Raw genomic sequence first — 17984 nt, 5'->3', positions numbered from 1 at the left:
CACACACACACACACACACACCACACACACACATAGTAAATTCATGGAAAAGTTCAAGAAGTTTGTTTTAAATTCATCAAACATTTTCATCAAATTCAAGAAATTCCAGGAAGATAGTGAGAAGATCTATTTAAAATACACTCAGTAGCATTAGCTAAAACAGCAAAAACACACTTCTAAAACCCTGTAGAAAATAATCTAATAATATAGGGAAAATGTGGCACATAAGAAAAATACTGAGAACAGCAGAGAGGTGGCTTGTCTGTAACAGAACCTGGAAAAACTGTGAAGTATGAATTAGAAGTACATTTGGGAGATTGAGAATGCCATTCTGAAATGCCATGTATTAATAACAGTATTGTTTTTCTGCATGGATGGAGCCTTCTGTAGAAGCCACTTAAAAATGGCTACGAAAGTTATTAGCTTTTGTTTTTAGTACAAAGACATTTCATCTAACAAGCAAGGACACATGAAGGTAGCAGCATTACTTATAATTTGAATGTGCAAATAAACTGTCATTTACTGTAATTGCTTATGTAATTTTTTGAGTTTCTAGAAAACTAGAAAGGCCTTACAGAATTGGATTATACCCAACTTCCTCAGAAACTTCCTAGCACAAACAATCGAAAAGAACTTCTTCTGTACAAGCAGGTGCCTAAGATCATCAGAACAAGGTTTTTCTGCCCTACTGATTTGCATATTGTCACATGCCATGTAGTCCTTGGGTCATATTCTCTGATCGTCTAAGCTTATATAGTTTTGATTTAGTTAGCACACCTCCCTTACTAATAACTACTAGAGTCTTACTAGGTCACCAATCTAACTAATTCCCTTTTTCAAACTCAAGTAGGTAATCTAAATGAGTATGTCAATAAGAATACCTTTTGATGGTGATACCTAAGTAAAGAAAAATCTTCTTGTTCTAGACAAGGATGACATGAATATTTTGGCATGTAATTGTGACTGTCATAAATAATTAGGGCAGCATATGTCCATTCACCAAAGTTGATCATATCCCATGTGTAGTAATTGTGAACTTTTTAAATGAATTCAGGTTTTCAGTGTCAACCTAGGACCAAGGTTAATTATCTATAGGACTCCTGGCTGTCAAGACTATGAAGTCCTAATACTTTCATTTATATATACATTTATCAAATGTGTGCACATATATTACTTGCCAAATACACACACACACACACACACACACACACACACACACACACACACACACTCCTAAGACACAAATATCTTTCTGAGGAAAGATTTCTGTGGAAAATAATAGCATCCAATAACAATAGTGTCCAAGGACACCACACATGAGTGTAAATTCCTTAACCAAATGTCTCAGTTTGTGTTTGCTTCTTGAAACAAAATAACTACTAGTAGGAAGTTTATAAAGAGCAGAAATGATTTCTCACAGTTCTGAAGTTAGGAAGTCCAAGATGGAGTTGCTGACAGGGTTAGTGTGTAATGAGACTCTGCCCTCACTTCCAGGTGGAATCTCATTGCTGGTGTCTTCTGGGGGTGCTCGGTGCTTTATCTTCACATGGTAACAGGCAAAGGGTCTGCAGAGCTGAAGGCAGTTGCCACTAGCCCCCTTTAAAGGCATGAATCCATTCCTAAAGGCTCTCATGATACAATCTATGTCCCCGAAGGCCCCAATCTTTAGATACTACTATAATGGGTATTAAGTTTCAACATAAAATTTTGGAGGAGACATATTTGAAATATAACACAAAAATAGTTATGAGCAATGAAAGCTAATTTCTCCTTCTAAGCAGGAAAGATAGTAATTTACTATTTTCTGTTCAGTCTTAAATTTGAATATAGTCACTGTTCTAATATGAAACAAAGAATAAATGGTGCACCAAGAATAAAATAGCACCCTCCTAAGAATGGATACTCTAAGGCCATGGGAAGGAATAGTTCTCAGAAGTCTTCAGGCTCGTCTACTAAACCAGTTGCAGCTTTCTTTAGTGCATGTGGTTTATTTAAGCAAACCAAACAATGAGAATTACCTACTTCTGAAAGCCAGAAAAACAGGAGTTGATTTGAATGTCAGTCAATGAACAGTCTCACTCATATAATTCTAATACATATATCAACCCATGAAAGCCTCCACAATCATGTAAACCTCTAATGTTTGAATTCCCTGTCCCTTCAACCTCAATAAAAGGTCAGCAGTGTGCTCAGGAGTAGGCCTGAACCATATGGTTCTTTCAAATATGGCAAGAAATAAATTGAGTTTTGCCATTTTACATCAGAAATTGAGTGTTAGACTCTCCAACCCTGGGTTGTTTTGTAGTCATTACTCTTTGCATTATCATAATTGTTCACTTACATTAGGGCATGGTAATACCAACATAAGAAGCAAGATATTCTGCCAGTCCACTATATATGTCAAGTATAGATTACCAAAACCACCATTTAATATTGAAATGACCAATATAAAGCTCAAGTTGCTCCTTCTTAGTGTGAAAAGGAGCCATACCTACCTGTCAAGCCGTTGGAATAGTGCAGATGCCTGTAAACAACCTTTTAGTGACCAATGTGGCTGAAAATATAGTCTTTGACATGTGGTATCTCAGAAATAAGTGTGTGTGTGTGTGTGCAGAAGGTACAAAAGGGAGTCTACTATTTTTACAAATAATTTCATTTCCAGAGAACATCATACAAAATTCATCTAGAACATCTTACTGTGGCCATTTCACACAACACTAAATTCTTCCTGAAAACAGGGAATACCATGTGACACATCTACTATCATAAAACAAACTAGTTTACATTTATTTGGAAGAAAATAGGGAAAGGGACAAAGAGATGGGTTGGTTCTGCAGTAATACAAAAGAGTTCATAAAGGACAAAGCCCAAAACCTTCAGCATACATCATATTCTTACAATGTAGAAACAGGCCAGCCCCACTTGCTGGCCAGCAGAATAGGAGACTCCTGTGTCAAGGTCACTTCTTCCTCTCTGAGTCAGAATGGAACTTCTTAGACATAAGCCCAAGATTCTGTTTAGTTTCCCATCGATGTAGAACAGATTGGCTGGTTGCAACATTATGCATCTTATCTTGATTCTGTAGAGAAAAATAACACCCAACTCTCGTCTGCTGTGAACCCATAGTGTTTAGAGCCTGTTGCCCTCCTTAACATCACCTCTACATTCAGATAGGTAGTTTGGATCTAGATAGTTTGGGAAAGGTGAAAAAAACTTATCCATTGGTTTCCTAGCAGTTGTCGAATAAAGACAACTAGACAGTGAGAAGGCTTCTGTAGTTTGAAGCAGAGAAGGAAAATCTCAAATTTCTTTATAACCATATAGGCCTCACCTCTTCCAGCCACCTGTCTTCCCGGGGAAGCCTCTGCAACCGGTTTTTTGTCAGCTCAAGTTGTAATCCATCGAACCTGCATTTAAACCAGCGGTGAGCCTCTTCCAGATTAGCTGTTATCTGAACACAGAAACAGCCACAAGTTCTTTTGTGCTCGGGTCTGGGAGATTTGTACCTTGACATCAAGAGACTCGAATTCTCACATGGGTTCCTTGCAATGTGTTTGCACAGTGTACTGAACAGCCATCAGTGTGAAGGAGTACTCTCTAGGTGAGACTGTAAAGGACACATGCAGGCTCCTGCTATCTATGGACCTTGTCAGAGCTCCCTGGCTTTCCTACACCTAGTGGAAGCATTGGCAGACTAGGTCTCAGCAAACCTGTGCTGCCAAGTAGCTTTCTGACATCGGCAAGGCCAGCATGTAGGCATGCACTAGTAAGATAAGAGAACTGGGCTCCTTCCATGTAATTTAACTTTTAGGAACTACACATTTTTTCCAGGTATATTTGGTACAACCTGATAACAACTTCACTCTCTAAACACAACACAACCCAAACTTTCTCCAGGTGCTTTTTTAAAAAAACAAACAAACAGAAGTACAGGGGAAGATGCTGAAATGGCTTTATAAATCACACCTCTTACTGTATGGCAAATGAGAGGAAACTGGCATTGAAACTTACTAAAAAAAATCGATTAGAATAAGACAGTGGTGGGCATTAACTAATGGACTTATTTTGTAGACAATAGACAGGTCACAGAAAGCAAGCACAGGCCAGGAGGCAGATCACTGGGTAAAGTGCTAGTTGTGTAAGAATGAGGACCTCATTTTGATCCTCAGAACCCCCATTAACAATAATCTGGGTGTCGTGGCATGTACTTGTAATCCCAGGGCCAGGGAAGAGAAGACAAGCAGATCCCTGGGACTTGCTGGATAGCTGGCCTAGTCTAGGTGGTGAGTTCTAGTTCAATAAGAGACCCTGTCTCAAAAAAAAAAAGAAAAAAAAAAAAGAAAAAAGGGGTGGTGGTGGATGGTACCTGAGGATACCCAAGATTATCCTCTGGCCTCTGCATGCATGCCCACACTTATGCTCAAGTACCCATATATGTGAACATGCAGGCATGTGCATACATATACTCGAAAATGAGAGTAAATGTAACTTTACTAAGGGCATACAGAAAGTGTCCTAGTTGGCGCTCAAACGTGGGATTAAGGGTCCTTTTCTTAATAAGGTTATATTATCATGTAACTTAATGGACATGACAGGAACAAATGACAAACTGACAGTAATGTTACTGTGATACTTTAAGAATCTCCTTTGCATGCCACTATACCATCCACGATAAGATGTGTGAAGCTGGTCATTACCGCAGCTCCCAGGTTTACATGGGTAAGAGCAATGGCGTGAGAGTTACAGTGATAACCGCCTTCTGATTAGATGTGAGGCCTGTTCTCCAGAAGGCACACTCACATCTGGTACTGTAAATCTAGCCAAGACCTGGGGGCCGGGGAACTCACAGGGCATCAAGCATTATTCATTAGATCCACGCCTTGCTGCTTTCTCCTTCTGTTTAGAAGTATGCACTTGAACTTCAGAGTTCACTAATCTTCTACCGTTGGTTCTCTATCATCAGGACACAGAATCCTAACTGAAATTCTTGACGGTAAAGATGAAGCTTAGTGAAGTGCTGGCCCTTGCCTGCTGTACTCTGGCCAACTCTATCAGTGGCAGACTTCACAGCACTCTGTGCTTTAGGATGGCTGGCTGTATTTCTCTAAGTGCCTAAGCCTGGCTCACCTGTTCTGACTCCACACTGGCTTCTTTTAGTTTATTTTCGGTTGCTTCTTTACATTTCTTCAGGTGTCTGATAGTTTCTTCCAATTCCTGAAAATGTGATAGATTTTTAATAAACTTCCAGTATGCCATATAGAACTGAAATGCTTCAAATTTCTAATATGGTGATTAGATCATGAAAATAAGATGGGACACTTTTAAACTTCTATTGTACATTCATACAATATAATCTATAGTCTACACAAAAAGTTTGGTTTTGGTTTATGGATTCTTCTGAGAAATTAAGAATCTCTCTGTCTATCTCTCTGTCTCTCTGTCCCCCTCCTCTGTCTTTCTTCCTTAAATAAAGAGACCCTTTCATGGTTACTAGGAGGTAGGAGGAGCTCACTGGTCTCCTCAAGTTTATTTTTAGCTTTATACTTTTTGTTAGTTAGGAATAGCTAAGATTCCAGTGGCAGTAACAAGCACATTCTCTCTGCAGAGAACAACCCAGAGCCAAAAATTTAGAAGACTAAGGAGCCCAGTGCACATGGAAGCTCTAGCTGTATTATAAAAGCAAACATCATATCCCAAACTACCATGATTTCAGTATGAAATGGCCTTCAAAGGTTCAAGAGCTAGGTGCTTAATCTTTAGTTAAGAGTTTTATTTTGGAAGGTGGCAGAAACTTTAGTAAGTGGGGGCTAGCTGGTTACTGGGGGTATCTGAAGGATATCCTGGTTCTAGTCCCCTCTCCTGGGACACGCTCCTCCTATACATGTCACTCTTCTCATGATGTCAGAATCAACAGAGCCAGGAACTGGGAGCTGAAATCTGGGAACCACGGCCTGACATTAACCCTTCTTTGTGTCGGGTATTTTTGCTGCTACAATGAGGAAAGTAACTAGCATACCATTTATGGATGTATTTTCTTCTATAGAGTCTAGGAAAATATGAGTGCCTTCTCACTGGATTTAGGCACATAAACTTGCTGATAACTGTTGTGATTCTGTACCTTGCACCGATTTTCTAGTTCTAGCCTCATCTTTCGCTCAGCCACCAGTCTCAGCTCCTGCTGTTTATTTCTCGCTGAGGTCTCATACTGACTCTTAGCTAACAGCTCCATCTCTTTCTGCAGGGTATTCATCTCAGATACAAATCTCTGGATGCTCAAGGACTATTAGGAAAAGGAGAGGAACATGGTGAACATAAGTTAGAATTTTACATTAATGGTGAACAGAGTTTGTGGCAATCATATTTTACCTGTTCATAGTTCTTTTTCTGATATTGATCCTTAATTATCTCCATTTGCCTCAATTCCATTTCTATTTGCTGAGTGTAAATACAAAAATAACATAAAAAGGTGATCAGTAGATGAAGTTGGGCTGAGTGAATGCAAAGTTTTCAGTTTCTGCTGGATTCTACTTCCTATCTAGCCCCCTGACCCCAAAAGAGCCAAGGGTAATAGCAGTGTCGTCACCAAAGCAGAGGTGACCCCACAGACGTCACCTGCCCACTTCCCAGAAAACACAGCCGCTGCCAGTGTGCTGCCAGTGTGCTAAAACAACTCCCAGATTATCACAGCTCCCCGGACTCTCCCAATACGCTGACGGGGTTTGGACAGGGTCAGGCTCTCACACAACCTTCATCCTCTCCATATTCTGTGCGTTATTTGCCTTGGCTGACAAGTGCAACTTTATTTGGGCCCTTTGGTTCTTGAGTTTTTCCTTGTTACTGTTCACTACTTTTTCCAGCTCCGTAGTTTTGTGTCGTAGCTCTCGGTTTGCCCGGGACACTTCCACTGATCTGAAGTTGGCTTCGTCAAGAGCTTTCTTCAGCTTAGGAGACAAAGGAACAAGAGAGAAGGAACAACTTTCACCTACTATCCAGGAAGAGACATTTCGGTTTGTTCCTGTATTGACAGAGAGTGAGGCCTGGGAGGTGGCTCAGCAGTTGAGAGTGCCAGCTGCTCTCACAGAGCACATGCTCTTACTTAAACACATAAATAATAAGAGAGTGATACAAAGCATGATTTCTGATTATGCAGATTTATAAAGCAACAAGTCAATTTTCATAGTTTTGAGCATTTTAGAGGAAATAAGGCTTTAGATGAAGAATGTGAGTGAACTTGTAGTCATGAGCTGCATCTTAGGAGCAAGGCTGTGGAGAGAGTACCTTCCAGCCTCAGCTTAACTACCTACATGCTGGTTTCTACAGTAACCTCCACAAGCCTCAGCTTTGTCAACTGAAAGCTATGTGGAGTGCCTAAAGGGAAGCAGGCCCCCACTGCACTGCACTGCTCTGTGGTCACTGCCATGCTGTAACTCCTTCCTTGCCGTCACAGCCTGTGGCTCACACACACTCAGCCAGTGCTCACTAGCACTGCGTGTTAGTCTATGGTATTGCTTCTCGCTGGGAAAGCATTTTAACACTTTTGTCTCATGCAAAAGCACTATCACAATGAAGGAGTTTACACTGTCCTGGCCCCCACCCCAGCATAGTGTTTCCCTTTCTGTGTCATTTGCTGCAGAACTCTGAACAGAATTTGTTTTTAAGAACTGAGGCTTAAGGGATTTGTCAAAATTTACGTTTTGAGGTTTCTTGACTATGAAGTGCAATGTGCACTTCTGTGGTAATTCACACAGCTTATTAAAGAGAGGTGGCTGAGGAGGGCGACAAGCGCATGCAGTACAGGCTTTCTGTCCTGGCTCTCACACAGGAGTCCTTTCTTAGATCTTAACAGTCCCCACCTCTTCTGCTGCATCCATGGCTACCTCAATGCAGACCAACACTAATATCTAGGCATGTTTGGCTAGATGCTTATTACAATTTAATTCTTTAAACAAACATGAGAAGTACTTGTGATGACCTTGATTTTATGACAGAGGAAATGGATCCAGAAGTCAAGTCACTTAGAGACAATGAATCCATGGCTAATATAAGCAGGGCTAGGCTCAGCAATGCTCAGGTCATGTCCGTGCTTCTTGCCATGGGCACACTCTGTTGCCAGGTTTCCTCACATACTCGCATTATCACAGATGTTTCCTTTATGGGTTCAGGTTTTTAATTTTAGATTGATTTATGGTTATGATTATTTTGTTTGCCTATGTGTATGCATACCATGGGTGTGCCTCATTCCCAATAAGATCAGAGAGGGCACTGGCTCTCCTGAAACTGGAATTCTGGGGAGGCTGCGAGCCACCATATGCATACCAGGAACCTATTTCTGGTCCTCTGCAAGATCAAGTACTCTTTTTTTTTTCTTTTTTAAAGATTTATTTATTTATTATATGTAATTACACTGTAGCTGTCTTCAGACACTGGAGAAGAGGGCGTCAGATCTTGTTACGGATGGTTATGAGCCACCATGTGGTTGCTGGGATTTGAACTCCGGACCTTCGGAAGAGCAGTCGGGTGCTCTTACCTACTGAGCCATCTCACCAGCTCAAGATCAAGTACTCTTAACGTCTGTGCCATCTCTCCAGCCCCAGAATTCCATTAGAAAATGCTTTCTGAGCCATGAGCTCTAACAGTTGATTTTTATATCCAGGACACCTGTTTGTGTCCTATAGACCTTGCTTTTTATAAGATATTTATACAGTGGTTCTGAGTTCACAAAACTTTTGTTTAAAGTATTATTGATTGAAGTTAACCTGTAAAGTTTATCTGTCCACGACAGTTACTACATGTAATAAGCTTAGTAAGACACAATCCATCTCAAGCCATATGTGTATGTTTCTATGTTTAGAATAATTTTTATTATTTAAAACAAAATTTTAAATTTAAATATATTTTGATATTCTTCTCCTCTCTCAAGTCCTTCAAGATCTTCTCTCTGTTCCTATCCACCCAACTTTAAATTCTTTCTCTGTAAACAAAAATTCAATACACAACAAAACCCAACACCCTTCAAAATCAAGAAAACAAAATAAAACCCTAACCCCCCAAACTGTAACCAAATAAAAGCACACAAAAAATTAATACCTTCCTCTTCAATGTTCATGATACAACAGTTAACATGCTTAGTCCTCCTTTAAAATAGCCTTTTGACTTAATTGTCCCTTTTCGACAGAACCATTTTACTTGGCCCTGATATTCAGCTACCATGTTACAGTAATTTTCTTATAGCCTTCATCTAGTTTCTCTTTATTCTCCCTTACTTTCTACTGAAACCAGCAAGTTCTGTATCATCCTCAGTCTAGAACCTAGAGTGCGAGTTTTCCCTAACAGTTCACTTCCAGTGATCTAGCAGGCAAGGCCATGAGATCAGGCCGGTCTTTCTCTTATGGAGCTCAGCTTTGGCCTGCAGAAAAGGGCCGACCCCTGTGTCTCTGTGAGACTCAAAGCTATGCTTTGTTTCCTGCCTTCTGGCCCTCAACTAGTCTAAAGTAACTTTTTTTTCTTACTTTGAATTCCTTCAGAGCTACACACTGCCTCTAGTTATCCAAGAACACCTCTCTGATGTCTTGCATTTTTTTCCTCCCGTCCAGAGTGGCAATCTCAACTACACAAGGATTATTTGGCTCATGCACATAGCAGCTCTCTTTGCTTTTGTTTTTGTTTAACACAAGGTCTCACAAAGCCTAAGCTGACTTTGAACTCAGTATGTAGCTGAAGATGACCTTGAACTTCTGACCACAATGCTTGGATTGTGTGCTGCTAGAGATGGAAGCCATAGCTCTGTGTAGCTGGGCAAGCATTCTACCAACTAAGCTACATCCCCAGCCCTTCTACTGCTATTGAGTGTGCCTCTCTGGAGAAGGTGGCTACACAGTAGATAGACAGACGGGCTGAGGAGACAGTGACTAAATCTGTCAGAAGGCAGGCAATCGTCTCATACCCTCTGCCTGGCAGGGAACTGTGTGTGTCACAGACTGTTTTCTTGTCAGTGTTGCTGTGCAAGGAGAGGTGGCTGCAGCACATCTGGCTTGCTGAGCAGAGGGACCAGAACAGCTAAGACAAGTGCAGACCCTCTGGACCTGCTCTGCTGGGGACCTGCTCTGCTGGGGACCTTTCTAGGAGGTGCTCTTCTTTCTCAAATGACCCCATACCTCAGAAACTTCCCTCTGTGATGCTTTCTTTGCAGTCTCTCTCTCGGTTTGAAACTGCTTCCTCAGAGCTTCAATGCGCTCTGCATGCAACTCTGCTTCTACTTTGGATTCCTCAGCAACCTGCTCTCTGTTTTGAAGGAAACAATAAATTCACTTTAAAGATCATCTAAAGAATTAAGAAGGGTTTTCAAGAGAATGTCAGCCCTTTAAACAACCTGTGACTTATAAAGGAGCAGCACAAGGCCATCAGCTCAGCCTCATGGATAGAGCTCAAAAGCAAGGAAAAAGGGGTGGGCTACTGGCAGTGTAAAACCCAAATCCAACTCTGTATAAAAGGATTCAACCCAAAGTGGGAAAAGCCACCAGAAAAACAGCAGCGTGGACAGTCACACCTAAAAGATGACTGCTCTGTTCTGTCGCGCTTGAAATCAGTCACTTATTCTCTAGGCTTAAACTAGATCCTTTCCTTTTCTTGAAGTGAGAGCCTTTCACCTGGTCAGCATTCTTAGTTTGGGCTCTTTGGTCAAGATCCATGATTAGGCTTCTGAAAATGCTGGAATTCCTTGAAAAGGGAAGCAGAATGTGTGTGGCATTTATAGCTTTTTACTCTTCTAAGGACAAATGAAAAGTTCGACACCAACAGATTTAATCCGTGACTCCTTGTAGCCTTAAGACTGATGAGGTGGGGGTGACTCAGGGAGTGGATCTGCTGCGTGACCAACAGCAGTAGGTGGCTGCCTTGCTCAAAATCCTCTCTTCTCTCTCTCAGCATCTTTTCCGTGTCTGAATGATGTGGCCATGTTCCCTACATGCTTCTAGAAAAGCCTCTGCTAATGGATTCTGTTGGCCCACCTGCCTGGCGTGCTGAGGGGTCTAAAGGTGCTAACTCTAACTCCACTCTCATCTCTGGCCCACACCGGGGTCCGAACAGAGAATTTTACTATATCATCTTAATAATATGCTGATATCTTTTTTTCAAATATTATATATTTTAAAAAAGTATTTATGTATTTGTGCGCACACATGAACATGCACACATATGTGCACATGCAGTGTCAGAGGACAACCTGCAGGACTTGATTCTCAAGTCATCAGCCTCCATGGCAAATCCTTTTACCTAGGGAGCCAGTTCACTGCCCAATGATAATTTCCTAGTGACATCACAGAAAGGGATGGGACTCTCTGAGGTCATTAGTGAAATAATTATGTCTTGTTACTATAGCCACCCACACCTCCCACACTATAGTACCACAAAATATATTTATGTACATACAATCACATATGTGGAAGAAAACTATTTATATATTACATATTATATTTTGATTTTCTATTTTGTTTGTTATGTGATTGAGATAATCAGTTCCAGTCTGCTGCCTCTGACTGAATCCGAACTGAGCTCCAGCAACATGGTATCTGATCTTGGGTAGGAATGCCATCTTCCTACTCCATTTTCTTATCTATGGGAATAACAACAGTGTCGACCATCATATGACCCTAGTTGGTATTAAGGAAGTGTTTAGTATAATGCCCAATACGAGGTAAACGTCAGCCTCTGTGTCAGTCATTATCATTGTCATCATTTACATCTAAAGTTCAAATCCTAACCTTAAATTAATTTTCAATTTAATTTATGCTTAGATTAACTTTAAAGCAATTTACATCTTTAAATATTTATTTAATAAATAAGTATAGTGTGCATGCGTGTGCATGTGTGTGTGCATGTGCACATGTATGTGTGATGTGGAGGCCAGTGTATAACTTGCAGGATTCCATTCTGTTTTATCATTTGTGTCCCAAGGACTACACTTAGGTTGTCAAGCTTGACAGTAAGAGCCTTTACCTGTTGAGCCATCACCAGCCCTTAAGTTAACTTTTAATTTATTCTTCCCCCCAGGCTTCCATTTCTGCTGCCTCTTGTGTAGATACGAGCTTCAGTTTTTTTTATTGTAGAAGGAACAGTCAATGTGACATCTATTCAAACAGAGGTTTGCATGCATAGCATAGTGTTGTTAATTATGGGCCACCTGGAATAAAGGTCTTTAAAACTTATTTACCCTGCTCTTGTTTTCTCCTGAGGAGACCATCCACTGTGAAACAGTTTTCTGGTTCAGTGAGCTATACTCGCCTAGTCTCAAACCCAATGACAACCCTTTTTCTCTTGATTGTCTCCATGTTTAGTGGGGCCCTTCTCTCTACCCTCGGAACAGAGTCCAGCTCTCGCCACCGAGCCAGGAAGGAAAGCAGCGGCAGTATTCCTCCACACAGAGCCCGGGGCCTTCAGCTTCTCACTGCCTGCCACCCAGCATCAGCCAAGTTTTGCTTCTATACAATCAGGAATTTTCCAGATCTAGATGATTCTTATTCTGTATAAACTAGAGCTGTTCTAGTTTATTCTGCAGATGCTCAATAGATAGCAGCTGCCAGGCCAATGGCTCCTTCTCTGTCCTCTTCCTTCTCCTTGACATAGTGCCTCACCCTGACCTCGGTTCTACCTATACTCTTGCATGGAAGACAAAACACTTCAGTATATTAGCTCTCATCTTTGTAAAGATGAATCCAAACTGTGACCTCTTTTCAGAGCTAGACTTGTATCATCTTATAATTCTTCCTCAAAATCAATGAGTCTAAAACGTAATCTCCTAGGCTTTATCTTTCTTCCTAAGTATGTACCCAAATTGGTACAAATTTGCACAATGTCAAGAGGTTGGCAAGCCTCAAGTGAGGTAGGATTGCTCTTTGATGAATACCAGCTATAAGTGGTAGGTAAACAAACATGTTTGAAGCAAATCAGTCTCACTTTATTCTTTTCTTGTCACTGACCCTTGCAATAATCCTTTCAGCTGCAGTGAGAGGGGTTATATTTTATGTTTTGTAAGGCTGAAAATATTTTTTGTATAATATATTCTGATTATGGTTCCCCTCCCTCAATTCTTCCCATATCAGCCTACTTCCTCACCCACCCAAATCTACATCCTTTCTTGTACTCTCTTGTTAGAAAAAAAAAAAAGAGAAAAAGATGTAAAAAGATAAAATAAAAACAAACAAACCTGAAGAGGATGAAATAAACCAATGAGTAGAAAAACAAACAGTACCTGCAGTATTTCCAGGATACTCAGGGTTTAGAATGACTCAGTAGGCAACCTTAAACAGTGTATCTGACTTGGATAAGTTTTTTAACAATTATGCCTGCTCCTATACAAACACCATATTGTTTTAGCCAACACTGCACAGCATTGTGGCTGTATAGTTTGTAAAATGTAAAGTAAAACTTGCACAGTCTGCATATATGGAAAGTACCATGTGCCATGTCCCGGGACAACTCTTTGGAGTTCCTTCTCTTGCTGCCTTGTAGGACTGGGTATTGAATTCAGGTCACCTGACCCACCTAAGTGCCTCTACCCACTGAGCCATCTCTCTCAGTCATTACTTTGGTTTTTTTTTGAGATAGGATCTTACTATGTAACTCAGGCTAGCTTCAAGCTCATGATCTTCCTGCCTCAGCCTTCTGAAACTGCCAGTGTGTGCTTCCATACCTGGCTCAAATAATGCTTAAAAGGATAGCTTGCGCTTGGGAGAAACATATGAGTGTCCTTTGAAGTAGTCTTTAAGTTTGGGTTAACTTCACATGAAGAATCAGCTTGATAATGGGCAAAGAACTGAAAAGGAATCATATAGGCATGCTCCAGCCAGCTATTACCAGCTGCTTTCAGCTATGCCTGGATGCTTCCAATGACCACACGCAAGATGCACCAGCTCACGCAAGAGAAAGAAAGGGCTTTACTAGCTTCTTCATGCCAGCTGCTCACTCTGCAGAGGTGCTGCCCCCACCCCACTGGGAATCCACTGTCCTCACTTGAAGGCTTCCAGACTCTGCCGCTCACGCTCTTTGCTTTCCAGTTTTTCTTGGAGGTGATCAAGCTTTGACTGCAGATGGCCATTTGTCTGGAGAGCTTGCTCTAGGCTCAGGGCCAGTTTCCTGTTGTCTTCTCTAGTTATATCTAGAGACTTCTGTAGTGGCTCAATCTGAAAGGGAGAGGAGTGCCCATGAGTCCAGGGCTGTCAGAAGGCCAGTCTACTCCTTAGACTTTGGCTGTAAGTGCCAAATGATCAGTCAGAACTAGAAACAAACACTATGGTAAACCATCACCCACCCACCCACACACACACACACACACCCACACACACACACACACTCACACACACACACACACTCACACACACTCACACACACACTCACACACACATACTCACACACACACTCACACACACACTCACACACACACACACTCANCACACACACACACACACACACACACACACACACACACCACTCTCAGAAGGCAGTTCCACTGGAGAGCAGAGAGCATGAGAAAATAAAGCTAGCTTACATTAGCCTGATTTTCAAGAGTTTCATCAGTTAAATTATTCTCTTACTGATTCTATCTTCTGGTCTCATTCTCTTGGAATTTAAGAACTGGCAACTCTTCCTTGTCTACTCTTCCAAGCCAGGCTTGTTTGAGGGCTAATGAGAAGTCTCAGTAGGAGAAGGCAACTGCCACCCAGCCTTCAGCTCAATCACTTGTACCCAGAGGAGAAAATGGCGTCCCACAATTTGCCATATGACCTTCACAAACACGTGTTCTATACAGAGTACACAAGTACTCTGGCCTCCAAATAAACAAACATTAAAAGGCTTATTCCTGCATCCTATAAATATGTATGTGTGAATACATACTTAGTGGGCACCCACATATGTACATGCCTTCTCACTAACAGGGTTGCCAGCTACCTTTGATATTATACATTATTTTCTAAATCATTTAACTCCTGAAATAACCTGTGCATTAATAAATGAGAATGTGGATAACAGAAGACAAAAAAAGTCAAAATCACGCAATTACCCATTTCCTATTCATAAATATGTCACTGTCCAGAGTTCTTAGTGAAAAGGAGCCTTCTCTGTTTTATTTCACCTTTCTAGTACCTAAGGTCACAATAGAACTGAACAGATTGGTGTTGCCAGCTCTAACACCTGGTTTCTACCTCACTGCTGTGCTGGGCCTCCACAATCAGCATCCTGGCCTGCCACTGGTCCACTTCTGCTTCAAGCTTCTGTACTCTTTGTTGATTTAGAGACCTAAACATAGAAAGCACAGAGGTGACTGTAAAGGAGGGTACAGGAATGACGGTAACATGTGTCAGGTCCAGGTTTTGGGAGCTCGGGCTGCATTATTAGTAGTCACACATGCTTCGTCTTCAGGGCAAGAAAGACTCCTGAGGAATTACAACATTGTCTTATGTGTGACTCAATCACGCTTACTTATAAGGCTATGAATCCATCTTTTTGACTGATTTCTGGAATGGTAGTTTTACCAGCTTGGTAAGGTTTGGTCTATAGTTGAGATTTTTGCTTCTAAATATAACAGCTACTCCAAGATGTATTATGACAAGCAAACAATATTTTACATATTACTAGCTTGCATTTAAAAAAGTTAATGTACTAGAGAATACATTTATAATACACAAAGTAAAGACAAGTACAGTGGATAAAATACAACTCACTTGTTTTCTCATAACATAGAAGTAATATGAACTAGAATATACACAATTACTCCAGACGCACTATCAGCCTCAGACCATTTTTTCTTAGCACAAAAGAAATATTAAATGTAACTTTTCTTTATTTTTTAGTTGTTTGTTGTTTTATGTAATTTTGAAATATTCAATCAAGTCCAGTAATTAAACACAGCTAAAAGTAATTCTCAGGCTGATTAACCTAAGATAATTATTAATCTTGCCATTTGGCCTGAATGGTGCAGAAAGTGGCCATGTTAAAAGTTCACAAACTTCAAGGACACATTTCATGATACTCTAACAGGGGCAACTTGGACTTTTTGAAAAGCTTTCTAACTGCAGATTTAGCACCTAACCTGCTGGTACTTCCAACACCATTTTAATAGTTTTTCAAAGTAAGTGATACTCAAGAGACTTCATGTTCTCCTCAACATGGCTGAAAACATAAATGCAGTACCTTTCCTTCTTAAGGCCTGCGATCTCTGAATCCCTCCGCCCGAGCTCTATCTGGACTTTCTCCAGGGCTCCCTGCATCTTACTGTGAGAAGCCAGCACATTTTCCAGCATGATTGTAACTTTGCAGTTGTCTTCTTTAGCCTCTGCTAATTGTTTCTGAAAGTTTCCCACCTAAAGGAAAATGAGACAAGACAGAAAAGGGAAAAACACGGATCACTTTTGTTCCTTAAGTTACTGCATTTTGAGAAGAAATGTCATCCATGTGGCAGCTTCCTGACCACTGCCACAGCACGGCACACAATTAAGTGAACATACTGCAACAACAACTTCTACAGTTCAGAGGTGATCGTGGAGAGATATGCTCAACTGTCTTCTGATGGGCTCAGAAGAAGAGAACATATCTGAATTTATCTGAGGACAGAAGACTGGGATGAAAAGAGAAGCGGCTAAAGCATCATATGTCCAGAGGACTCTCTTCCAAGAGGTGGTAAGAAGGCTGGCTGTAGAGGAGCTTGAGGTGGGCTGGTAAGATGGTTAGGAGGGTAAAAGTGCTGCCCACTCAGCATGATCACCTCAGCTCCATCTCTGTGATCCATATGATGGAAGGAGAAAACTGATGCCTCCACATGCATCTATACAGCAACAAATTGTGTGTATGTACGTGTGTGTGTGTGTGTGTGTGTGTGTGAAGTTTAAGGTATGGATAGAATTAGAGTTAAAAATAAGGCACACATACATAATTGGACAGTATTCAGACAGAATAACATAATTCTGTTACTTGTAGCAACATGGGTGGAAGTGGCAGACATTAGACTTTACTGCAATAACTCAGGCATAGAAAGATAGATACATAATGTATATGCTCACTTAAATGTGGAAGCTAAGAACCTGGTCTCAACAAAGTAGAAAAGTGTGATTGCTAGAGCCTAGGAAAGGTGGTAGAGGATGGACATGGGACAGGTACCCAGTGCAGTGGTGCCACTGGATAAGAGGAAACTCTAATGGTTTTTAAATTACAATAAGATAACATATCTGCCAAGAATTTGTTACATGTTTCATGTACAAACAGTATAAGTAGCTAGACATATGCACATCAAATGTTCTCCACATAAAGGATGACTGATAAACGTTTGAGCTGACAGATAGGCTAAGTATGGTATGACTCTTACAAGGTTTATAGATGTCATACAATGTCATATAATGCCCACAATTACAACGTGTTATTGAAATGTCTTAACACATTTTGTAAGATGTTTGGGAGGGGATTGTTGCTCCTGCTAAGTCACACAGGGACACTGTTAAGGTGAAGCCTCACAGCAAGGCCATATAACACTAATTAAATGCAAAGAGGAGGCTGGGCAGGATGGTAAAAGCCATAATGCCAGCCCCAGGGTCAGGGGATGGCCAGGGACTAAGACACTCTCAGACCAGCCTGGGATACATGGTCATACCCTTCGCAAAAACCAAGAGAAGTTCAAAGAGACAGGTAAGTAGAGGACCCTCAGAGGTGGTTCCATCATCTATCCATCATCATCTATCCATCCATCATCTATCCATCCATCATCTATCCATCATCATCTATCTATCCATCATCTATCCATCCATCCTCTATCCATCATCCTCTATCCATCCATCATCTATCCATCCATCATCTATCCATCATCATCTATCCATCATCATCTATCCATCATCATCTATCTATCCATCATCTATCCATCCATCATCTATCCATCCATCATCTATCCTCCATCATCTATCCATCATCATCTATCCATCATCATCTATCCATCATCATCTATC

At 40.9% G+C, this 17984-nt stretch overlaps 1 protein-coding gene across 1 annotated transcript in view; it reads right to left on the bottom strand.

Annotated features, from left to right (window-relative positions):
• Positions 1-2642: 2642 nt before the first annotated feature.
• The window catches only part of Ccdc150 (coiled-coil domain containing 150), a 90530-nt gene continuing 75188 nt past the window's right edge, over positions 2643-17984 (bottom strand). The window contains exons 19-28 of the mRNA XM_021199047.1: positions 16186-16355; positions 15198-15291; positions 14008-14177; positions 10155-10281; positions 6747-6941; positions 6367-6435; positions 6119-6280; positions 5128-5214; positions 3332-3451; positions 2643-3079 (exon numbers count right to left, since the gene is read on the bottom strand). Coding sequence (XP_021054706.1) covers positions 2960-3079; positions 3332-3451; positions 5128-5214; positions 6119-6280; positions 6367-6435; positions 6747-6941; positions 10155-10281; positions 14008-14177; positions 15198-15291; positions 16186-16355 — 1314 coding nt within the window. The 3' untranslated portion in view covers positions 2643-2959. The remainder of the gene's footprint in view (positions 3080-3331; positions 3452-5127; positions 5215-6118; positions 6281-6366; positions 6436-6746; positions 6942-10154; positions 10282-14007; positions 14178-15197; positions 15292-16185; positions 16356-17984) is intronic.

This window comes from Mus pahari, chromosome 5 (assembly GCF_900095145.1).
Source record: "Mus pahari chromosome 5, PAHARI_EIJ_v1.1, whole genome shotgun sequence".
Classification (NCBI taxonomy): domain Eukaryota; kingdom Metazoa; phylum Chordata; class Mammalia; order Rodentia; family Muridae; genus Mus; species Mus pahari.
Note: the sequence above shows the minus strand (reverse complement) of the source record. Positions and strands in the feature narration are given on the sequence as shown.